The sequence below is a fragment of the Manis javanica genome, chromosome 17 (genome assembly GCF_040802235.1).
Source record: "Manis javanica isolate MJ-LG chromosome 17, MJ_LKY, whole genome shotgun sequence".
Taxonomy (NCBI): domain Eukaryota; kingdom Metazoa; phylum Chordata; class Mammalia; order Pholidota; family Manidae; genus Manis; species Manis javanica.
Window position 1 is genome coordinate 4,716,042 of NC_133172.1, and position 24,655 is coordinate 4,740,696.

General features: G+C 54.5%; 1 protein-coding gene across 2 annotated transcripts in view; it reads right to left on the bottom strand.

The window, feature by feature from the left end:
- PPP2R1A (protein phosphatase 2 scaffold subunit Aalpha) overlaps positions 1-24,655 on the bottom strand; it is a 33,215-nt gene that overhangs the window by 1,271 nt on the left and 7,289 nt on the right. Inside the window, exons 2-14 of one of the 2 annotated variants that reach the window (XM_037025816.2) lie at positions 18,418-18,508; positions 15,719-15,819; positions 11,706-11,938; positions 10,587-10,734; positions 10,311-10,466; positions 7,987-8,101; positions 7,802-7,872; positions 7,215-7,349; positions 4,643-4,816; positions 4,332-4,392; positions 3,573-3,727; positions 3,100-3,145; positions 2,478-2,620 (exon numbers count right to left, since the gene is read on the bottom strand). In XM_037025816.2, coding sequence (XP_036881711.1) covers positions 2,478-2,620; positions 3,100-3,145; positions 3,573-3,727; positions 4,332-4,392; positions 4,643-4,816; positions 7,215-7,349; positions 7,802-7,872; positions 7,987-8,101; positions 10,311-10,466; positions 10,587-10,734; positions 11,706-11,938; positions 15,719-15,819; positions 18,418-18,508 — 1,629 coding nt within the window. The remainder of the gene's footprint in view (positions 1-2,477; positions 2,621-3,099; positions 3,146-3,572; positions 3,728-4,331; positions 4,393-4,642; positions 4,817-7,214; positions 7,350-7,801; positions 7,873-7,986; positions 8,102-10,310; positions 10,467-10,586; positions 10,735-11,705; positions 11,939-15,718; positions 15,820-18,417; positions 18,509-24,655) is intronic. The other variant, XM_017673989.3, reaches the window with a different exon arrangement.

Below are 24,655 nucleotides of genomic sequence, written 5' to 3' on the forward strand. Positions count from 1 at the left end.
GTATAAGGCGTGTGTTCACTGAGGCCGCCCGTGTATAAGGCGTGTGTTCACTGAGGCCGCCCGTGTGTAAGGTGTGTGTTTACTGAGGCCACCCGGGTATAAGGCGTGTGTTTACTGAGGCCGCCTGGGTATAAGGTGTGTATTTACTGAGGCCGCCTGTGTATTAGGTGTGTGTTCACTGAGGCCGCCTGTGTATTAGGTGTGTGTTTACTGAGGCCGCCTGTGTATAAGGTGTGTGTTTACTGAGGCCGCCTGTGTATTAGGTGTGTGTTCACCGAGGCCGCCTGTGTATTAGGTGTGTGTTCACCGAGGCCGCCTGTGTATTAGGTGTGTGTTCACCGAGGCCGCCTGTGTATTAGGTGTGTGTTCACCGAGGCCGCCTGTGTATTAGGTGTGTGTTTACTGAGGCCGCCTGGGTATAAGGCGTGTGTTCACTGAGGCCGCCTGTGTATTAGGTGTGTGTTCACTGAGGCTGCCTGTGTATTAGCTGTGTGTTTACCGAGGCCGCCTGGGTATAAGGTGTAAGCCCAGGGGTAAATGCAACACTCTTGACTCCCGGGCCTGGGGAATCAGAGCAGACTGATGGGAAGTAACAGAAGACTGGCAGGAGCCCAGGGCATCTATTCTCACGCAAGGGGGGCCAGGGAGTCCGCCTGCACTGAAAGTCAATTGTTCTGGGAAATGTCATATGAACTAAAGGTGGGAGGTTGTGTCCCCGAAGAGACATAGAAAAAAATCATCAGCGCAGGTTTCCAGTGCCGCTGTCCAGAGGACAGTCCTCACACTCCAACCAACCACTGCTCTCATTGGTCACCTAGATCTGTTTTACCTATTTCTGAACTTGATACAAATGGAGTCACAGGATACTTTTCTGGGGTCTGGCTTCTCACTCAACATGTCTGAGACAGTCACTAGGTTGCTGCCTATAGTAGGAGTCTTTTTTCATTGCTCAATAGGGTTTCCCTTTGTATGAATAAACCACAATTGATCCACTGTACTGCTGATGGACATTTGGGTTATTTCTATTTCATTGGTCATATGAGTAAGGCTACCACAAATATTCTGTTAGAAATGAGCATTCATTTCTTTTGGATGCACACCCAGGAGTGGACATGCTGGCTCACAGAGCGGACATATGCTTAGCTTCACCAGGTCCTACCGGTGTGCAGAGTGACTCTACTACTTGCCAGTTACAGCCCCACTGCAATGTATGGGAGTCCCAGCTGCTCTAACAGCAATGACAGGTTTTTAGGTTTAGGCTCTGGGTGCGCTTCCGTTTGCACTGCCTACCCTGCTGGCTAATTATGCTGAGCACCTTGTCACAGGCTCACTAGCTCCGTGTAGATCACCCTGTGGAGGTGCCCATTTGGGTGTTCTTGCCCCGCTCTTTCTTATGGCTTGTCTTTTGGATGTGTAGGTAAGTACTCTGGACAAATCAGTTCTGTCAGAAATACATGTTGTAAATACCTCCTCCTAGGCAATGGCTGGACTTTTTACGCTCATAATATTCTTTTGACAAAGTTCTTTGTTTATTGAAGGCCAACTTAACGATCTCCTCCTCTGGTGAGCTATTTAGCAAATCTGTGCCTCCCTCAAGTCTTGCACATATTTTCCTACATTTTCTTCTTCTTCTTTTTTTTTTTTACATTTTTGATTCTGGTGTGCTACCTCTGATCTGTTTAAGCACTGAGGTGGGAGGTTTCTTCCCCACATGCATACCCAAGTGTCCCAGCCATCTACGGGAAATGCCTACACTTCCTCCCCAGCACCTGCACTGGGATGTCACACACAGGTGGGTCTGTTTCTATGCCCTCATTTCTGTTCCACTGGGCTGAGAATACTGTGCCAGCACCTTGCTTTATTTAATTACTGTGGTGTCATTATAAGTCTTTGTATCTCGTAGTATAAGCCTTACAACTTTGTTCTTCTTTACAATCACCTTGGCTATTTCAGATCTTTGCATTTCCATGTTAATTCCAGAATCAGCTTGTCAATTTTTCACTAAGAACCTGCTGAGACTAAGATTATACTGAGTCTATGCATGAATTTGGGGAACCATCTCAGCCATAAATATTATGTAGATCTTTAATTTCTCAAAGCAATGTTTTATAGTTTCCACTAGAGATGTTACACATCTTTTGTTAATGTTTTCCTGAGTATTTGGTGGTTTTGGTGCAATTATAAATTACACACAAATATACTTCTATTGGTTAATTTTGTTTTCTAATCATCTGTTGCTCATATATAGAACTGCCACCCTTCTGTCCCTTCCCACAATCTGAGGCAGGCCATGTGTATTCTGATTCTATACTTGAGGAAACCAAGACCTTGTGAAGGCAAAGTAACACGCCAAGGTCACAAGCTCACAGCAAGTGAAGAGCAGCCCTGAGCCTCAAACCCGAGGCTCAGTCTTCAACGTCAGGGATTAAAATGCCCAGAACCAGCCCGCTGGTGTGTGAGGGAGGTCCGGGTCTCACCTGTTGTCCAGGATGGGCCCTATCTTCTGCAGGGACTTGGCCACATTGAAGCGGACGTTGGCGACAGGGTCCCCAGCCATACGCAGGACCGTGGGCAGCATGTGCTTGGTGGTGATGTCCTGCCCACAGACCTCGGACAGCACCTGGGGGGGTCAGTGAGCGGCAGAGGGCCATTACCCAGAGTTCACGGCTACTGTGCATCTCCCCTTCCCTCTGATGGGCCACCAGGGTCACCAGGTCTGAGGGGGAAGCTGAGCAATCCAGGAGGTTCTGAGCCAGGGTGTATCCTCCTGAATCTCCCGTCTCATCTCGTGCTCTCCTCCCTCCCTGTCTCCCCGCCCTGGAAACCCCGAGCCCAGGCCACCCTAGTCCCACCTCCCCAGCTCAGATTCCCGTTCAACCTCTGGGGATGGTGGTGACTCCCAGACCCTGGGACCCCTTTTCCTTAGTGCGGTGGTCGCTAAGTTAGGCACGGAAAGAAATCATCATAGCATTTGGCTCTTCTTGTTTGGGGGTCCTATCCTTTACTCGCTACTTGCGTGTAGTTTATGTAAGCAAGGGGAAAGGAGCACTTCCTCTACGTAACTGCTGGGAAGCCCTTTGCAAGTATATCCAGACTGACCTTCACAATCTAATGAGTCAGGTGCTGTGATCACCAGTGTGAATCCCTGACAGGTGAGAAAGATGCAACACTGAGCAGCTGGGCCATTTTCCCAAGGTCCACAGCTAACATCCGGCAGAGCCAGAGTTAAAAGCTAGGTATGCTTCTAGGGCCTGCACACTTGATCATATCATAAGCAAACACACACATGTATTTCGTGGGGAAGGAGAGAGGTGCTCAGAAAAATCTGCAATCACTGCCCCAACGGCCAGGCCTCCCTAGTCCAGCATTTCCCACAGCAGGTCCTCACCCCAGAAGCCCTGTGACTCTGACCAGGGAGCCCTGACCTCTGGCCTGTCATTCCCCAGAGAATCATCCTGCCAACCTAACCTGACCTCTTCCCCACTCCCAAGCCAGGAGTCCACCATCCCTCCTCTCCTAGTCACTCTCAGTCCCCCGACCCAAGATGGGCCAAGGGCAGGCGGGGTGCTCACGTTGATGCAGAAGAGCGTGGTCATGCGGTGCAGGTAGTTAGGGTCCCCAGACATGGCCAAGACCTTGGGGATGATAGTGGCATGGGCCCACTCCTTCCCAAACTTCTCCACCAGCTTCTTCAGGTTGCTGGTGGCTGCCTCGCGGATGGCATAGACTGCAGGGGAGTGGAGAGGCGCGGGCCTGAGCGGGTGGGGAGGAGCAGCTGCTCTCCCTCCCCCCACTGCATGGTACCAAGCAGAGGCCATGGGGGAAGCGAGAGCCTCTGAGGGCCACCACATGTTCCAGGCAGGGTTTCTTTCACTCAGCACCTTCCCCACAGCTCCAAGACGCACACTCCATAAGTGGCCTCGCCCTATGGATGGGGCAAACCGAGGCTCCAAGAAGTGACGTGTCCAAGCACATCACAAGTATGTTGTACTCAGAATGGTGCCTGACACAGACAAATTTTCTTTCTTTTACCACTTCTTGTGAAAACTGAGCACTTCTCGCAATGGCCCTGAAAGATCGGTATGAGAAGTCCCATGTGTCACTGAATGGGTGTGGGAGGACACACTGCAAGTGAGTCGCCTGAGCTCAACAGTGAGGAGATGGGATGCCACCCAGGGCCATCTGCTCGGTGACCCTCGGACTATCCGCTAAGCAGGCAGCTCTGGGGGAGCTGTTCTGTACCCCTCCTACCCTGAAATGCCAGGACACTGGTCCCTGTGAGCATCTGAACAGCTCGGGGAGCAGCCTCCCCTGCACCCTGAGGAGCTCACCGTGATCCACGAGCCAGGCCATGCACAAGGAGTTGAGTTTCTCATCAAAGAACTCCACCCCCTGCAGGAAAACAGGAGATACAGGATCAAGGGAGACGGGGAAGGAACCCAACCCCCACAAATGCACAGGCCGTTCTCAACGTCACCTAGGTGTTCCTCCCTTCTTCTCCTAATGGAACTTCACTCGTCTCTCAAGCCCCTTTTCCTCCCATGCCCCAGACAGTCCTCACACTGTCTGTCAGCCCCGACATCCACAGACCAGGACACACCGCCCCACAACCAGCCCCTGGCCCCCAGGCCTCCTCACTCACCAGCTGCCCGGCCAGCAGGGGCATGTACTCGATGATGGCCAGCCGCACGCGCCACTTGGCATCCTCAGCCAGTTCCACGATGGCAGGCAGCAAGGACTGTGACAGCTGCCGGATGCCGATCACCTCATTCACGCAGTCCAGGTTAGAGATGATGTTCAGCCGCACCTCGGGGCACTGAGGAGGGGACAGGGGCTCTAGGAGGCTGCACTTCAAGTGGTGAGCAGGACAGGATGAGGGAGCCGGACCACACCAGCTTCAGAGAACACACACCACCTGAGGGCCTACTAGTGTCCGAAACCAGCTCCTCGCCCTGGGGACACATTAACAGCACCGAGTGGAGCAGCTTTTCCAAAGAGCAGCCCAAGGAATGTTTGGCTATTCTGAAGAACTTGAGGAATCAGAACGCAAAAATATGGTACCCTGGGAAACAGGCATGATCACCACCACCCTACTCCGCTGTGTGCCAGCTGGGAGCAGGACACGACCCCCTGGATATCAGTCTGGACAGAGGACATCTGCCTAGAAAGCAGATGAGGCCATTACAGGGCCTGCCAGTCCCTGATCCACAAAGGGCTCCTGTGTGGGAGCCCATCAGTGTCCTTTCCCCTCCTTTTACTCGTCTCCTATCTCTGAGCTCTCAAGGAGCGGGTCTCACTCATCCTTGTGTCTCCAGAAGCCAGCAGTCTCAGGCCACAGGAGGTGCTCAGATGTTTCGGCCGAAAGAGTGAACAAAGAATGAGGCCTACGTGTGCACCACCTGCTGACTGCCAACATCAGGGCACTGGTTTGCAACTGTGCACAAGCTCCACCTACCTCCACGTGACCCAGCTGACAAGGAAAGGCACATAAACACAGCTCATTCTTGTTAGTCAGAAGAGGAGCTCCACTAGATCCTTGCCCTGCATCCCGCATTCCCAGATGGCAGGCACACATTTGAGCCACGTAAGGAATTGATCGATGAGCCAAGGAAGCCAGTGTGCAGTGCAGCAAAGGGTAGACCCAGCAGGCCGAGGCTGCCCCAACTCAGCATGTTCCGGATAAGGACTGGCAGGCAACCAGCTCAGGGGAGATGAGCGCTAAGCCCCCAAAGACCCTGCCTCATCAGAGTGTCTTTGTTTATCTGGGGACCTTGGGCCAAACCAGACAGACCATGCTAACAACATGATTGATGGGGAGCCTTGGGCTGCATGCCATCAACTGGGCCTCTGCAGAGTCTGGGGCCAGAGTAACAGTGATCAACCCCGTGAGCAGCTCCATCCCACGCCGACAGGAATGATGCCCAGTAAGCCCCACGAAGCCAAGGCCCGTGGGGATCTCTTCGCTGGGGTGCTGTCATGCGTCACAGTGGAGATCTGTGAGCTGTCCGTGTGACTCCCCTGGGAGAGGACAACCAGGAGCTCGTGCCTGGTCTCTCCTGCGCACGTTTTCCCTTTCCTGATTTTATCTGTATCCTCTCACTGTAATTTCCTAGTTGAACTATTCTGGTCACACACCACAAAAAGGCACTGAAATGAATCAAAGACTCCAGTGAGCAAGTGTGTGCATGGAAGGACTGGTGCAGGAGGCCGGGGCTGTCTGAACCCTGCACATCCCACAGGCAAGGCTGGTGGCTGCCAGCCTCCTGGAAGGGAACCCCTCTGAGCTCCTGGTGACAAGCCTCTGTGCACTGAACACATGGGAGGTGTTCCAAGAGCATGTACGCTGTACCCATTTAGAAAGAATTCTGTTTACATACCGAGAAAAAGGTAGGCTTTTTTATTGAGACAAGTGTGTAAATCTTGGTGAGAGTCAAATGTAAAATATTAAGTTCACAGACCTAAAATGGAAATTCCAGATGTAAGCCAGTGAGTGTCCTATACCAAGAAAACCAAGTGGTTCTTCTCTTCTTTGCACGCGAAGCTGCCCCGGGACAGGCTGTGGCTACCATAGTGGGACATGACCACCACGTAGTGCCTGAAGGTGAAACCGGAACACCAACCTGCTCCCGCCCGGCAAGGAGCTGGCTCACCTTCACACTCAAGCTGAATCTGGACCCCTTCCTGACACCAGAAAGCAACACACTCTCCAAGACTCTGGAGAGGTGTTAACAGGTCTCAGAAGCCAACCGGAGGGATTCTCACCAGCCTTGTTGTCCCCATTTAAACATCAGAAGGAAAAAAAATTCTAATTTATAACAAGTAGCTATAAAAAGCATGCTTAGAAAAGAAATTATGTGTAGTAAAGCACTTAGGTTCTAAAGTTTTGATCATTATAAAAATTAAGGATGGTTCAAACTGACTGGCATAAATAAATGATCTAAGTTTTTCCTTACAAGAAAATAGTTTCACTGTATAAGAAAACCCTGATTTGTAATCCTGAGAATTATTAATGCAGTACTCGGCGAGCGTGGCAGCACAGAACGGGCACGTAAGACAGCTGCCTAATAAGGGAATGAGTGAACGCAGTCTATCAGGCACACACTCAACTCATCAGAGGTCGGAGATTCCGGGAGATTCTGGCTAATCTGGGTAAGTTGCCAACTCACCTGTCACCTCTGCAAACCCAGAACTCAGAGCTGTCCTGGGGCCCTTACCTCGTCCTTTAGCTGAGCCAGGAAGAGGGGCAGGAGGTGCTCAATGGTGTTGTCTTTGCCCAGGATGGGAGACAGACCCATGATGACTGAGGCCAGGGCTGACTTGACGTGTTGGTTGGCGTCTGACACCAGCTCCTGGGAGGCACAAGGAAGGGGAAGCCACTGGGTCAGAGTCCCCCTGCAGCAGCAAGTGGCCAAGTAGACACCAGCTCCCAGGACGCCCTGAGCCACAGCCTGCCTTTGCCCGTCCCCCTTGTGGAGCAGGGGACAACATGGGGTACCAGGGGCGGTGCAGTCCCTTACCTGAACCACCTGCCTATCGTTCTAAGAGACTGGCTCCCTACAGCCCCCACCCCAATCCTGAAGCTTTTCAGGTGAGAGGACTGTGACCTCCCGGGGGGAGCACCCCCACCCCCAAGCCCAGCTGGAGCCTCAGATCCTGCCTGTGCTCAGGGCCCCCAGGTGCCTCAAGGCCAAGCCCACCCATCCTAGAAGGCTGGGAACTCAGTCTGCCTATGGCCACCACCCCCAGCTTCTTCCCAGCAGGCTGAGCGCTGCACCACTCCTCCCAGCAGACCCCCCTTTACCTTGATGCAGGGCAAGATCTGGGTCATGATCACGTTCTCCCGACAGTCAGCAGACAGGTTTTCACAGAACTCTGGGGGCAGGGGAAGGGGGAGCGGCAGAGGAAGGCGAGACCTGAGGTCCTAGCTCTGCAGCCAGCCCCGGGGACGCCCGCCCCCCTTGCTGTGTTCTCGTCACCAGCACCAACCTTTGACCTTGTGGGACGCTGCGGCCCTCACCTCGGCCTCACAGTCTTTCATCAGGTTCTGGAAGGCAGGGACAAGGTCCGTCTTGGTGATCTCAGGCCCCACTGCTTTCTGCAGCTGTAGACAGGGAAGGCAGGGGGCAGTGAGAGGGCCAGGCAGGTACTCGGGGCGAGTGAGACCCGAGCGAAAGGACCAGAACTAGGGACAAGAGCACGGCCCTGGGGATCCCTACTGGGATCTCATCCCAGTGCCTTGGGGTGACTGTGGACACGTCGCTGAGCCTTGGCTTCCTCACCCTGTGGTGCCAAGGGGGGCTGGTAGCACAGCGCTCACAATGCTCTCAGATGTGGCTCTGCAGCCCAGCTGCCGGGCTGAAATTCTCGTGCTTACTTAACATCTGTGGGACCTTGGACAAGTTGCTTTACATCTCTGAGCCTGTTTCCTCAGAAGCAAAATGAGGACCAGGAGGGTACCTACCACACAGTGCTGTTGTCTGCACTGAAAATTACAACAGGTCCCCTCACTCTTCAAGCTACTTGGGGTCGGGCTCTCTGTTACCAGATCCAAAACCATTCTAATGACTCAGTGGCTCTCGCTCTCTGACTTACATACTTCTGTATTTTTAAAGACTGGATACCAGACCACGCACTGCTTTTGTAACTACAATAAAACCACTCAGATTAACGGGAGGAGGCATGCCAGGCTCTGCCTGTCCCACGGCACTGGGCAAAGAAAGGCCTGTGAGTTTGCTGCAGAGCCGGCTCTTGCAGACCTGGTGGGAAACAGGGCTGTCCAGGATTAGGAAGGAGACTAAACAAAAGCCTTGAAGGGCCCGAGACCACCCTGAGCAAATCTGCCTTTTATTCCCCACACAGACATTACCGAGTGTCTACTGTGTGCCAAGCACTGCTTCAACAGCCTAAAATCCTGGCCTCCCTGAGCTCTGATCTAAAACCCACTGTGGTCCAGTTCGTGCTGTCCGGGAGCTAAGGACGGGAAGAGCCATCTTTAGTCAGGCCTGGTGCTGCGCCTCCTGGACAAGCCCGCACAACCACGCTGTGCTAACACTCGCAGGGAACATCGAGGGCCCTGGAGATAGTACCCAGAGGCTCTGGTCCTCCAAGCAAATGCCAGTGGGGATAGGTGGGACCACGGAAACAGGAGCCTCAGCACAGAGTGGCAGGGAAGCCCCTCTGCCGGACCCTGCCCATCTCTCCGGCTCTCTCTGAAGGCCCCCAGAGCCGGCCCTGAGCACTGCTGACTGCGCTTGCCCCCAGGCCCCTGTGGCCCTTTGCACACACTGTCCTTTTGCTGGAACACAGCTCGAATCCCAGCCCACTCATCTTCTGGAACAGTGTAGAATCACCTCCTCTTCTCAAGGCGTCTGCACCCCACATTTGTCTCTCAGCTCCAGTGGCACAGCATCACTAAATCCCCCTCTATCTCCAGGGGCCTTTCCCCCAGGCTGCCTGCTTCTCGAGGGCCAGGTGTGTGCTGACAGCACTGCATCCCCAGCGGCCAGCAAAACATCAGTGCTAGGCAAACATGGCAGCAGGAAGCGCCCCCGGGTCCCAGTACAGGGCACTGCCCTGAAGTCGGAGGCATGGCATCTGGCCCGTTCTGCCTGCCTGACGCTGTCACCCTGAGACCAGTCCGACTTCTGGGCTATAGTATGGGCTGAGCCAGATTCATATGTTAAAGTCCTAACTCCCAGTACCTCAGACTATGACTGTACTTGAACACCTTAAAAAAGGTAATTAAGTTAAAAACGAGGCCATTAGGGTGGGACCTGATCCAATATGACTGATGCCCTCAAAATAGGGGGAGATAGACACACACAGAGTGGGGACCACGCGAAGTCATGGGAAGAAGCCACCTAGAACCTGCAGAAAGAAATCTCAAGAACACCACCCCTGCTGGCACCTTGCCTACTGACTTCTGGCCTCTTGGACTGTGAGGAAACACCACCTAGTGCTGTGTTCTGGGAGTCCCGGCAAGCCAGGACAGGCTACGCCTGCCCTTTGTGAAAGGACGGTTGGCCAGGCCAGGAACACGCGCACACTACCGCCCTCCTCTGCTCTGCGGCCCTCTCCCAGACTCTGAACCCAGAATCCTTCTCAACACAGCCCCTCGAATTCCACTATTGATCAACCAGTGCTGGCTGGCATGCGCAGTGAGACCCAGCCAGACCATCACAGAGCTCTTGCTGCTCGAACACCAGATGGTTCTACAGACTTAACTGAAACCCCAGCTCCCTTGTGCAGACCCACCTCTTCCCCTCCGAGGGTCTGTTTCCCCCCTGTGAGACACTGTCAAGACTGCCTACCTCCGTGAACTTGTCGGCTACCATGTATCGGACGCGCCAGGACTTGTCCTCAGCAGCCTGGCGCAGGGTGGGCATCACGAGGGCCTCCAGGTCCTCCTGGGGCAGGAGCTGGGCGATGTTCACACATGCCTCCACCGCCAGCAGCCGCACCGAGTCCTGGGGAAGAACAGAGCGGGGAGAGGGCGTGGAGGCCTCAGGGCGGCAGCTCTGGGATCCCATGAGGTGCAGGGCCTACCAGAGGAAGGGGCTGGAGGACGGGCTTGGTGCAGGACCCACCTGCTCGTCAGAGGCCAGGTTGGAGAACATGGGGATGATCTCACTCTTGACATTGTCCAGCTCGAGCACTTTGGCGAACTCCCCCAGCTTGGAGGCTGCGGCCCGCCGCACCATGGGGGTATCATCTGAGCACAGGTTCCGGAAGTACCTGGGGGCAGGCACGGGGCTGAGGGGGAGCAATAATCCTGGGGTCGCAAGGCCACAGCAGTGCTACGAGGAGTGAGCACAGACTGCAGTCACGCAAGGCTGGGTTTTGCCTGGGTGACCAGGGACAAGTGATGACCCTCCTGAGTCCTGCAGGTCCTATAAAATGGAGCTGACAGTGACAGTCCCCATCCCACAGGGCCACTGTGAGGTTTAAATGAGATCTGCATAGTAAGTCCCAGCAGATGGCAGGTGCTGACTATACCACTATGCCCGTAGAGTGGCATAGCAAAGCTGTGGTGGGGCCACTCAAGGCTTTACTTCTGAGCAGTGATTGCGCCAGTCAGAGATGCACAGGGGTGGGCAGAGGGGGACACACAGATCTTCAAGCACATGTGGGCAGCTGTAAACCAGTATTGGGTCCTAACAGCTCAGGGCCTGGGCTTGCTGTTCAGCATCCTGGAGCTGGAGTTGGTGGATGGATGGACGTCCAAAGAGAGGGGAAGAAACATATATTAATGGGAAATTTTAATCCAATTAGAGACATTTTCATTCATTGTTTTGGGAGGTGCATCGTGCCTACAAGGAATTTCCAGGAGCATCAAGCCTAAAGGGAGGCGGGTGGAGGAAGAGGTGACCTGAGCCGATAAGGCCAAGAGGGTTCTGACCTGAGGCGGGTGTAAGACGGCACCGCACATCACTTGAGGGCTTTTATGCACCAGATTCTGTTCTAAGTACATTATATGTAACTCTTTTACACTCTCACAATACCCACTGTGCAGAAGGAATTATCATCATCTCCATTCCCTAAACACACACAGGCAGACCCGTGATGTCTGGAGACCAGGGAACCTATGAGGGTGAGAAGAGGTGGGAGCTGGGAGAGCTCAGGGCGTCTGGGCCCCGGGTAGGCCTGAAAGAGGCTAAGGCCTAAGAGCAGAGGGCCAGGCTGAGGGGAGAGAGGCCAGGACTCACTGTCGAAGTTCCGCCTTGACAGCACTGGACACGCGGGGGTAGCAGACGGAGAAGAGGCCGCAGGCTGAAGTGCGGGAGGTGAACCAGTCGCCGCCTGCCAGCCGCTTCACCAGGGGGACAAAGTGGGCCTCCAGGTCGGAGGGCGAGTGCTCGTGCGAGATGGCCCGCAAGGACTCCACCGCCTTGTCCCGCACCACCGTCTCCTCCACTGTGGCCAGTGACTCCAGGGGCGGCTGTGACGCAGAGCACAAGGTCATGAGACGATTCCCTCCCCTCCCCCGCCACAGGCTGTCTCCTCAGAAAGCATCTCTGCTCGTCCCATCCCAGCATGCCCTCCCTGGAGAACCAGCATCAAGAACCTCACTGACAGGTCCTTGGAGGGGCTTCAGTGGGGACCGTGAGCCTCAGAATTGCACACGGCCTCTGCAGAGAGGGCTGCAGCTGTCGTTAGCTTCTCAAAGGGCAGAAATCATCCCTGCTACTGGTGAGAACCCCTATTGGCTGTGTGTTCTCAACAGGGCTGCTGTGTCACAGCCTGGGGAAAGGAGGCTGCTTCTAATTCACGGAATCCTATGGAACAGGCCCCATTACTATTTCCATTTTAAAGAGGTGGAAACAGAGGCAGACAAGCCGAGTAACTTGCCCGAGCTGTTAAGAGCTCCCAGCCAGGATCTACACCAGGCCACCTGGCACAGAGCCCCCAAAGCACAGCACCGCGCAGCTGTGGTCCGGCAGGCTTCTGCCTCAGAGACACGTTGCTGGGGGACCCTGGGCTCGTGGCTGCACACTTGTCTCTGGGGCCTGCAGGGGTTGTGCTCCTTTAGGGACATCTGACTGGCTCATCGTTCTGTCCCCAAAGTCCAGCAGAGCTCCTAGCACAGGAAAGGGATTCTCAAATGAGACCCAATTTATTCTACTCTGTTCAACAAAGGTGTGCAGCTCTCTGTCTGAAGTCCAGCCTGGCCTGACAGGTTGCAGAAGCAGAAAGAGCTCCTAAGTGGAAATGCCTCCAGGGCCAGGCAATGAGCAAAGGAGATGGAGGGGACAACAGAGAGAGGCAGACACGGTGGCATGTGGCCTAGGGTAGCTGCTTCCTGGCTCCGTGAACTGTCACCACAGGGGAACACAGCTCATGAAAGCAAATGTGTTCCCCAAAAGCAGCCCAAAGGGTCAGATGTTTCTGTGTGAAAAATGCTACAACACAGATGACCCTTGAAGACATATGCCAAGTGAAACAGGCCAGTCACAAAGCAGGGGCTGGGAGTCACTGGTTAATGGGACAGAGGTTCAGTTTGGGAAGATGGAAAGTTCTGCAAATGAACGGTGGTGATGACTACACCACAATGCAAATACTTAACGCCACCATACACCAGTTAAAAAGGTAAAATTTTTGCATATTTTGCCACAATAAAAAAAGTAAAAACAAGTAAAAAAATATTTTTAACCTCATTTACGGAAGGCTGACAAAGATTCAAGGAGAATGAAGCGCTACGGCATGGCAGCGCGGGAGCAGTGTGGCTGCCGCAGGGTTCGGGCTCCGGTGGGGGGGTGGTGTCACTGGGCGGCTGCAGGGACTGGGTGGCACACGGGAGGCGCGCCCTCAGTATTCACCTGCTGACTGTAAGTGGGACTCACGGTAACCTGTCACTGTGACAGGCCGTATAGGGTGTCCCGTGGGTAACCCAGGAGTGGCCCTCCCGGTGGATCGGGGCCAGTGATGGCAGGTCACCCCGGGAGGCCTATCTCAGCGGACACCTGAGCGATCAGCTCTCTGGGGCAGTGCCCAAGAAGGAACAGATTAGGAACCTCCAGGTGCAACTGAGCACCAGAGGACCCGCTGCCTCAGGGCCCCTCTGGTAAGGACAGAGAGCGGGGTTCTCAAGGCCTGAGTGGACAGGGTGAGTGTGAACTCCCTAAAGTCATCTGTACTCTTGGAGGAAGGGGTCTAGAGTTTTCGTCGGATTCTCAGAGGGAGCCACAAGCCCAGAAGGGTTCAGGACTGCTGGAACAGCATCAGTCCTCGCACCACAGCTGCCGAGTGTCTCCGTGAGATTAATCCCACCACACCACTGCAGGGATGAGGGCTGGGGTCGGGTCTGCTGCACCACTGGGTGCCCACAGCCCACAGTCCTTGCTCACATTTGTGGAGCAAACAAATTGCACAACAGTCATTTTCCGTTTCTCCTGACTTGTCCAAATCCAGGTTAACTGCCACCTTCTCCAGGAGGCCTTCCTTGACAGCTCCCCATCCCATCTCAACCAGGTTAGGTGCCTCCTCTGGGTTCTAAGGGCCCCACACCCTCCCTCCTCGCCCACTAGTCAGCCTGTGGAGCGGCCTGGAGCCCTCTAAGAACAGCATGGAGGAGTGGTAGTGGTGAAGGGGTGAGGACCCGGATTCGAATCCTGACTCTGCCTCCTTCCCAGCTCAGGCAATTCACTTAAGCCAGCCTGTGCCTCAGTTTCCTCATCAGTGAACTGGGGCCAGCACCCACACGCACCTCACAAGGCCACAGCAGGATGTGACGGGTCACTGTGCCTAGGGCACTTGGTGCGGGAGCTGCGGGTGCTGAGTGAGCACCAGCCCTTCCAACCTGACTCACCTCTGGGCTCTGAGCATTCATCCCCTGGCCCAGGGACCTCAGGACGCGTCTGCAGCCGAGGTGACATCATGGACGTCAGCCCCAGACGTCACGTGGAACTGCTCCCCAGAAAGAGGTGGGGGATGCCCAGCCTTCTAAACACCTTGGGTTTTCTGTTCCTGAGCCCTGAGAAACTGCTGAAAGCTACAGATTTTCTCCTCATAAAAACTGATGAACACCAGAGGCCAGACAGTCCCAGGAACTTCAAGGGACCTTCCGGCTGGTCTCTGGAGCTCATCATGTTCCTGTGTTAAGCAGCCCTGTTCTGTGTAAAATGTATGATGTGATCTCCCTCACATAGTTTTTAGTCTGTACACACATGCCAATTATACACATAAGCACAGATGAAAGTTGAGGTATCAGAATTTAATGGCAGCTATCAAATTTCCTTAGACTTAATGCTGTTTGAAGAAAAATTATCATTTTTGCCCAAACCCCAGATCCCAGCAATTCTAAGTACCATTACTTGGTGTACCATTAAAAGCAAGAAAGGCTGCAGCCAGTGATTTTAAGATACCATCAGTACAGATGCCAAAATATGAATGTTCATCTTTGGAAACAATGAAATACAGGATTACTGGGGGTGTTCAGGGGGCAGCAGGGGTTCAGGGTCTGAGGGGCAGTGAAAGCCAAGGAACCAGGTGACCGCACAGCTCCTTCCCAGACCACAGCACCAACAACCGCGGGGTCCTCCCTCCCCTTCTCCCAAACAGCAGTTACCATTAGAAACTGGCCCATCTCTGTCCCCAGCCATCACCCAGCCCAAGGCCACACAGGTAGGCAGTGGGGTGGGGGTTTGGGGGAGAGTCAAACGGACATGCCTGCAATGCCGGTCCTGCCACCTGCTAGCCGGGCGACCGTGCACAAGATGCTTAACCCCTTGGCAGTTCAGGCGGCCCATCTACAGAAAGGAACAAGCCAAGCCCGCTGGGGGGACGTGCCTTCATGACACACCGCACGATGGCAGCTAACACCTGTTAGTTAGTACTTACTATGCACCACGTCCTGTGCTAACGGTTTCGCAAGTTGATTATAAAGATAGGTTTTAATGGCTCCAATTTTACAGGTAAGGAGAGGATAACACAGAGAGGTTAAGCAATCCTTACAAGTCACACTGCAAGTAAGAGGTAGAACCTAGTGTGATTCCAAGCCCAAAGCCCTATACTTTGGGTGTCAGGTAAGGCCGGGCACTGGTCAGCCCAGTGCCCAGCTAATGGTAAGGTAGACAACTGTGTTTCTGCTGTTGCTGAACAGCCACTGTGGACTTGCTGGACTAGAGTGAGTGTGCAAGGCCCAGCTGTGGCAAGCAGGGAGCTCGTGGCCTACCCTACACTCTCCTTCCCCACTCCCCGGCCTCCCGTCTTCCAGACTCACCAGCAGGCAGTGCACATACTCGGGGCCTCCCACCAGAGTGGTGAAGGTTCCCAGTTGTTCCGCCAGGGCCAAGAGGACCTCGTCCTCATCATAGATGGTATCTGTGGGACCAAGACAGACGCTTTACAGTGCCACCCCAAGGCTGACCTCAGTCCCTAGCTTCCTCAAACTGGCAGCAGTCAGGCTTCCACTGCACCTGGGCTGGTACAGAGCTCAAGGCACAGGCTGGGGTCCAGGCACAGAGCACCCAAGCCCCACCTCTGCGCCTGCCTATGGGACACAGGATCGTGAGCTTATTCTCTCACCTCGCTTCTGCATATCTAAGATGGTACTAATCCCTCTACCTCCCAGCGAGGCTGCAGTGAGAACGAGTGAGGCTGCGCACATGAGCACAGGGCCGGGAGGGGCTCCCCTGCTGCGCCCCCACCACTGCCCTCAAGCACACCAACAGGAACACCTTTCTCTCCAGCCAGAGAAACTCTCTTCCATCTTTCAAGATTCGGTTTGTCTACTGCTTCTTGGAAGACTTTCTGACCAGGCAGCCCAGGCCCCTTCTCCGGGCTCCCTCCCACTCCCGCCACCTTTATCAGAGTCTCTGCTGTCTGAGTCCAGGACTGGCCCCTCTCTGTGCCCAGTTCCTGCCAGAGGTGAGCAGGGGGAGCTCAGTCGGCTTTGCTGACAGACGGATGACGCTGTGGGCAGAGAACTGCTCTGTCCTGCTGCCAGACCCGAAGGCCCTTCTCAAACTGCATCCCCTCTTCCCTGAGGCGGCAGGGGCTGCAGACCTCTACGGCCGGAGATGCTAACATCCTCGGTCTATGCTGTTATTTAATTTTCCTGGTTTCAACTAGACATGTGGCAATTCAAGCAGAGAAAACCCTTCCCAGGCTCTCTTGCAGCTGGCAGAGCCAGGTCACTGTGCTCCAGCCAAGGAGGCGTGAGTGCAAGTGGAGGGTTCAGGTTCAGGATCACTTCCTTATGACAGCCCTCTGTGGAGCCATCGTCCTCTTCCCCATCCTGTGGTGGGTTCAGATCCGGCTCCACTGCGGGCTGGTTGTGCGGCAACTCCCTCCACCTCTCTGAGCCTGTTTTCTCACCCCCGTGTCCTGACAATCATTCTGAGACTGAAGTGAAGTAATGCTTTCTGTGAGGAGCCTGGCATGAGGCCTGGCACGAGCAAGCACTTTAGAAACCTCGGGCCAGCGGGGCTCCTTCAGCCTCAGTTTCCCACTGTCTCCATCTGTCTCCTGCAGATGTTGAGCACTCAACTCTTAAACCCAGTCTCCAGTGGAGACCCCTTGGCCCAGCTGCAGGGCAACCACCAAATGCACGGCAACGGCCAGTACATCTTCCAGCCCCCACCACTGCCTTCACAGCCCCGCATGCTCCCTGCCCCTCTGCCCCAGACCTGGCAGCCTTCCCTCCTCAAGCCCCTCGGACCACCGCCGTCTCTTGCTGGGTGATCTGCAACAGCTTCCGGACTGGCTCTTCTGCTTCCTCCCTTGCCCCCAGACCACCCAGTCTCCCCCTCCACCCCTGAATCCAAAGTGACCCTTTACAAGGCCCAAAAGAAATCACGCACTATCCTCCCTCCATCTTCAAGTGGTTTCTGAGAAACCTGAACGGAAATCCAGACGTGTACCATGAGCCCACATGACGTGGCCACGGCACTCCTCCAGCTCACGTCCCACGCTCCCTGCCCTGCACCTCTGTGGGCCTCGGCGAGCCCGGGCGTCAAGTGCTGACAGGCTAAGCACCTCCTCCCTCCTCCCCAGCGTCATTACCCAGCCCACGGTGGAGGACCGCCATGAAGTCCCACGGTGACAGAGCGCTCAGCTTCTGTGACTCTGGGCCTCAGCTGCGACTTCAGTTCATACCAGGTGGGAAACAGCTTTGCCAGTGCTGCAGTCTGTGCCGGGCACTAAGTGCTCTGCAAACCTCTCTCCAACAGGAGTGCTTAGTCAGACTAGTCACAGAACCTACCCCATGTGGGCACTGTTAGGAGCGCTTTACACGGCACTGTAGTCATTCTTCTTACCAGGTTGCATCACAAAGCCCACTTCACACATCAAATCAGAGGCAGGCAGACGTGAACCCCTTGCCCGAGGTGACACAGCTAGAGCGGCAGAGCTTGATCGTGAACCCCAAGTCAGTAACCAGTGCTGCTGAGTTTGCAGCCAGCACTAGACAATGTCCCCTCCAGGTCACCTCCTGACCGTATGACCCTGGGCAAATAAACCGTACCTCAAGTTCTGCATCTATCAAAGGGAGGTAGGGGTCTCGCTTGCCTTACGGAGACACTGCGAGACTAACTCGGATGACGACGGCCACATGCTCACCGAGCACGGGCAGCACTGTGAGGACTCTGAACCGAGTCCTCCCGAGAAAGGGTCTGGGACACTGCGCAGCCCACGGAGGCAGGACGTAAGTGGGCGCAATCATCACGTTACACTCACACCAACGCTGCAGCCCATGCAGGATTATCTCAGTTTACACACAAGACTACGAGGAACAGTCAAGGTCAGAAACTCGCTGAAAAGCACCAGCTTTTAACTGTTGGAGCTGATGCCATTCAAAGCTGGCTCTCGGGCTCCAGACCCCTCTGCCCGGGCCCATGGTGCCCCACAACTTGTCGGGTCCCCAATGAGGCCTCTCTTAGCGAGCAGGAGCCTCCCCCAACAGTCCCGGGCACCTGTTACCTGTGAGGAAGGGCAGAAGCTCACTGCGGGTCCTTTCCACCCCGAGGGCCAAGGCGATGGTGGACAGCTTCTTGATGCTGTTGAGGCGAAGCTAAAAGAGAACAGGGAGAGGAGGGGAGACCGTCAGCCAGCCCAGACTTGGGGGAACCTTGGTAAGGTGCCAAATTACAACCTGGCAAACACCTACCAAATGACCCTGACTGTGACTGACACTGAGACCATGACAGCAAATCACAGCGGAAGCAGCAGCCCCAGCAGGGGCACCTGTGGGGTCTCGCGGAGCAGATCCCCTCAGTGGTGCTTGCCAGCCCACTCTATCCAGACCCGCACATGGCTGACTTCCCCTCACTCCTGCTGTCAGCCCGGGCTCAGCACCATCGGGCTCAGCACTGCCCTAGCAGCCTCGGCCCGTGGCCCCGTGGCAGCACGCTTCCTCCAAGCAGGTCCCAGGCAGTGCTCACGCGCCCAGGCCCTGTGCCCCTCACCACAGTGAGGCTGGAGCCGTCTTAAGCCCCCCTACAGAGGTGGCGGTAGGCTCAGGGAGGACAAGCCCCTTCTAAAGGTCACACAGCTTGGGTGTGTGGCCCAGAGACCGAAACCCAGGACTCCAGCTAACAGAGATGACGACAGAACAAACCACACCACACATTGCTATGAAACTAGGGTAGCGTCATTATTGCCCATTACTACCACTGGTGTAATGGGCTGAACAGCGGCTATGCGCCAGTCCTGGCCCCCACACTCAGTTATGAGAAAGCTGGGGGTCCTTTCCACCCCGAGAGCCAAGGCGATGGTGGACAGCTTCTTGCTGCTGTTGAGGCAAAGCTGAGAGAGAACACGGAGAGGAGGGGAGACCGTCAGCCAGCCCAGACTTGGGGGAACCTTGGTAAGGTGCCAAATTACAACTTGGCAAACACCAAGTGACCCTGACCGTGACTGAGACAGGGACAGTCAATCACAGTGGAAGCAGTGGCCCCAGCAGGGGCACCTGTGGCATCTTGTGGAGCAAAGTCTCTGCAGATGTACTTAGGTAAGCATCTCAAGATGAGAACACCCTGAATTGGTGGGGGGAGACATAGACTGGTCTCTGCTCCTGGCTTCTGCACAGAGCTCCTAAAACCCCTGTAATTTCCTAAGTGATTAAGAGCACACTAGGGGCCTCTTCTGTTCTAACAATTGATTTCTGACCCCAGTTCCTGACATGGAGCTCTAAAATCCCTTGGATTTCCCGGGTGATAGGAGAGTCTTTTGTTCTGATGTGGTACCTCTGGTGAGCTCCTGCATGAGGGCTGGACACCAAGAAGAGCAACCCATGATTAGAAGCTTGGAATTTTCAGCCCCACCCCCACTCTCTGAAGGGGGACCAGAAACTGAGCTAATGATCAATCATGCCTATGCAATAAAACCTCTATAAAATCCCCCAAGTATGGGGTCCATGGAGCTTCCACATTGGTGAACGTGTCCATATACCAGGAGGGTGTACACGCCCTCCTTCAGGGGGACAAAAGCTTCTGCACTTGAGATCCCCTAGGCCTCGCCCTATGATCTCCTCACATGGCTGGTCATCTGCATCCTTCCTCACAGCCTTTATTATATAATGAGCTGGTAAATGTGTCTCCCCAAGTTCTATGAGCTATTCTAGCAAATAATCAAGTCCAAGGAGAGGCGCAGGGAACCTCCGATGTACAGCCAGGTTGGACAGAAGTCACAGGTCTCCTGGGGACCTACTACCTGCAACTAAAAGTGGGAAGGTGTCTGAAGTGGGAGGGCTACGGCCTCAACAGTGGGGTCTGTGCTGACTCCGTTGGTGTCAGAACTGAACTGCGCCGTAGGACACCCACCTCGTGTCAGGGAGACCTGCTTGGCAGGGAAAACCCCCCACATCTGGTGTCAGCGCTAAGTGCAGCAGTGGTATGACAGTAAAGGGGATACAGGAACAGTGGGCTTCCTCTACACAGCCAGTGACTGTGTCCTTAGGGGAGACAGAGAGAAGCCGGGGAGCCACACAGTGTCACCAGCAGCTGCTAGAAGCCAGGACAAAGGCACGGAAGGGAACTTCCTCAGAGCCTCCTGAAAGGACCAACACTGCTGACACCTGATTTCACATTTCTCGCCTCCAGAACGGCAAGCACAGCTTCTGCTGCTGAGCCACTAGAACTGTGGGTGATCTGCTGCGGCACCCTCGCCACTCTCACACACCTGGCTCCTGCCCAGCACTACCCTGTTAGGTGCACGTGCTCCCAGGGAAGGAGCACGGCGTCCTCCGGCCCTGGGCAGACAGGCCCAAGGAGGTGAGGGTACCTGACAGGCGAGCACCAAGGGCGCTGGGGCCCAAACCCAGCTGCTCTGACGGCACAGCCCACTGTAGAGACCCCCTTGCTCAGCCTCCCGTCCCAGCTCACAGGGCTGCAGAGTGACAGGAGATGGCATTGTGGGAGTGGAAGGAAATGCCTGCACAAATGAGGAAGCCACTGCCAGGCACGCAGAGGGGGGCAATCCTCTTTCTGGAAGGAGGAGGACAAGAAGGGCCCCAGGCCCCCCAGCCTGTAAGTGCACAGAAACAAATAAAATACTAACCATGGCAGACACTAATAGATGGTAAGTCTGGGTGCTAAGTATAAACTTTTCCTGTAAATGGCCAGAAGTTAATGTTTTCAGTTTTGCAGGCCTGTCCCAACTAGTCACGTATGCACCTGCAACACTGCAGCCACCACAGGCCCAGACGACATGCAAAGGGACAGGTCTGTGCCCCTATAAAACTGCATTTGTAACAGTAGGCAGGCTCAGGGGCTATGGTCTCCTGGCCCGTGCACGGTCTTTTTTATGTCCTGCATGTTTGAAATTTCCCATAATAAAACACCAGGGTCCATTGTCTTCCTCTTTGTCATGTCCAAGTTGGATCGCTGGGTTTTTCTCTCAGCCGTGCTGTGGGGAAATGTACACCTGGGCCAGAGCCACAGCAGGTGAGTAGCAGCCCAGAGGACAATGGGATGTTGGTGGGGAACAATCACAATGCCAACAACGGCAACTTACACTTCTCGATTGCTCACTATGTGCCCAGCATTCAAGTGCTGGACACGGAGAATTAACCTACATGTGACTCTCAGAACGTGTACACACATGTCGTTACTGGATCCCCCTTTCAAAGGTGGGGTTGCACACAGAAGCTGTCACTTGCTGGAAAGCAGCAGAGCCAAGACAGGAACCCTCTTCATCTCAGCACCACACTGTCTTTTAGGAAAAATGCCTTAGGGCTGGGCCCAGGAGAACAGTTCCCCCCGCCCCCCTGCCCCCCCACTTGTGCTGTCCTAGGAGATTCTGGTTTGGGTTCATGAAGCATGTCAGCTGCTTTGTTCAGTGTAGAGCTACTTCCCATATTAGCTGTGGGGTCCTGGGCCACTGCGCACCTCGGCAGTCCTATCTGCGGGGTGGCGATTATAAGGCCTATGCTCAGGTGACTCTCCGCACAAAATGATGGGAACTGGGAGCACCCCTGCCCTGCTGGAGGCTCTAGTTCCGTAGCTGCAGCAGCCTCGCCCTGCTGGCAGCACCTGACCGTGCCGGTACCAAGGGCACACGCGGCAGCCGGCTAGAGCACGCCAACTTCTCTTTCCCCTCCTCTCTCAGTGATGGAATAATAATGGCAAACGTGTCCACGGCACTGACTACGTGCCAGGCGCTGTTCTAGGTGCTTTGATGTTTTAACTCATTAGATCCTCACAACAGCTGCATGAGGCAAGTACAGAGTCACCCACTGTATGGCGCAGAAAACAAAGGAGTGGGGAAGTTAAGTCACCTCCCGGCTTGAAGCCCAGACACCTGGCTCTCAGCCTGTACCATCATTCACATGTCTGCTTTTTGCTCTTTTTAACTTGGGGCAGGGTGGGCATGTGGACTCTCTTAGCAGGCCCAGTGATGGCCCCCAGTTTTGAAGCAGGGGTGGGCATAACCACCACCGGGAGCAGCCGCCAAGTGGCGGTGAGGCATGACCACAGGCGTGCTGTCCTCAGCAGAGTCACAGTTCTCTGCTAGCACTGTGTTTACTGCACTACAGGAAGATCACGATTCCTAAGAGAAGGAAAGTTAAATCTGATTTAGGGGTTAGCAAAAATAAGGATGTCATTTTTCCCATTCAAATTCACGGACCTGCCCTGGAACCTTGGATGGGCCCCAGCTCAAGAGCTCCTGCACTGGGCTATGTTGCCACTCATAACCCCCGGTTTCCAGCTGTGCGCAAGACCCCCTGGATGACATCTCTGAATCACCTTGGCATCTAGATGTGAGCATGAGACCAATGTCTGGTTAGTGAAACAGGTGGGAACAGTGTGAGACTTGAAGATCTAGGGTCACACCCTTCTTCCTGCCTGGAATGGGGCCATGATGGCTGGGGTTTCAGTAGCCATCTTGGGGCCCTGAGGCAACCTAGGAATGGGGAGGGCAGAATGGAAGACATGCAAGCAGAGTACAATGTGTAAGAGTTTGTAACCCTAACACCACAGGGTGCCACACCAGCTTGGATTGCCACCAGACTTTTTCATGAGTCAGAAATAACTTTAAGCTCATTTAAGCCTCATTTACTTAGAGTTTTCCTATTATGCCCAATTAATTCAGCACATGACCTAGTTCTGGATGAAAGTGATGTGAGGGCAAATCAGCCAAGAAGCTTCCAGGACAGATTCTCCTCCTCGATCAAAGGGAGGAAGATAGGAAGCCTCTGTCCTGAGTCGGCCCCACTCTCAGGGGGTTTCGCAAAGACTTCATGACAGCAGGGGCTGCAGCAATCTTGTGACCACAGAGGCAGGTCAAAAGAACAGCATACATACTCTGACCCAATTCTGTGATACCCTTGAGCTACTGGACTTAACCGTTATTTGTTTAACCAACTGCTGGTTGGATTCTTAACACATTTCTGACAGAGCAGCTATCAGTATCAGTAAGAAACCTTTATCTTGATCGTGTCACTGGCCTAAAAACCTTCCCTGTATATTGTTCCCCGGGGCATGTCCCCATCAAGCACCCATTATATTACACGTACGTGGTTTCATGACAGCACTTCTCACCCAGGGCTGGGACTGCACCCAGCAGCTCTCAGAACACAGCCCAGCCCAGAGACATAGTCTCCCTTCCTAACACTACCTCCTTTTATTTTACTTATTATTATTATTTTTTGGTATCATTAATGTACAATTACATGAGCAACATTATGGTTACTAGGCTCCCCCCATCACCAAGTCCCCCCCACATACTCTATTACAGTCACTGTCCATCAGCGTAGTAAGATGCTATGGAGTCACTACTTGTCTTCTCTGTGTTGTACAGCCCTCCCCATGCCCCCCCCCTACATTATATCTGCTAATAGTAATGCCCCCTTTCCCCCCTTATCCCTCCCTTCCCACCCATCCTCCCCAGTCCCTTTCCCTTTGGTAACTCTTAGTCCATTCTTGGGTTCTGTGATTCTGCTGCTGTTTTGTTCCTTCAGTTTTTCTCTTTGTTCTTATACTCCACAGATGAGTGAAATCATTTGGTACTTGTGCCACCCACCTTTTAAAACCCCACTTGCATTTAATCCACACAGCTTCCCAGACACCAGGGTAATGTGACGCCCCCCCCCCCAGGTAGTCCACCTTCCCTTCACAATCTGAGTAAAACCCAAAGGCCTGGCTCTGGTCTACCAGGCCCAACCTGGCCATCTGCCAGCCTGCTCTCACTGTCCACCCCAGCGTTCCCCAGCTCTTGTCACTGTGCTCTCCTTGGTGTAACCAAACAAACCAACACGGGCCGCATGTGCTCTCAGCCCAGGCCTTCACAGGGGCTGACCTGCCAGTTTCCTAGCCTGAGACACTCCTCCTCCACACGGCCCAGGGCTCCCCAGCACCTTCTCCAGACCTCTGCCCAACCGTCACCACGTGGGGACTCCAGGGAAACAGCACACTCCATCACTCTGCTCCACTCAACACTCTGACCCAACACCTTCATTCATGGATTCTCCTGCCCCACTGGGGTGTGTGTTTCACAGGGCGGGTCTCTTCTTCACCCTGTATCCCAAGAACCCAGGACAGCGCCTGGCACAGTAAGGGCCCAGAGAAAAGCAGCACCTGGAGGAATACGCTCCAAATGGTCACTATCAGGTATAGCAGGCGGCTGCTAATGGGAAGGCCGGGTCTGTGATGCGCACTTCTACAGGAGCCTCCACCAGGGAGATGCTCAGGGACTGACAGGGGTGCCCCCGCACCTCCCA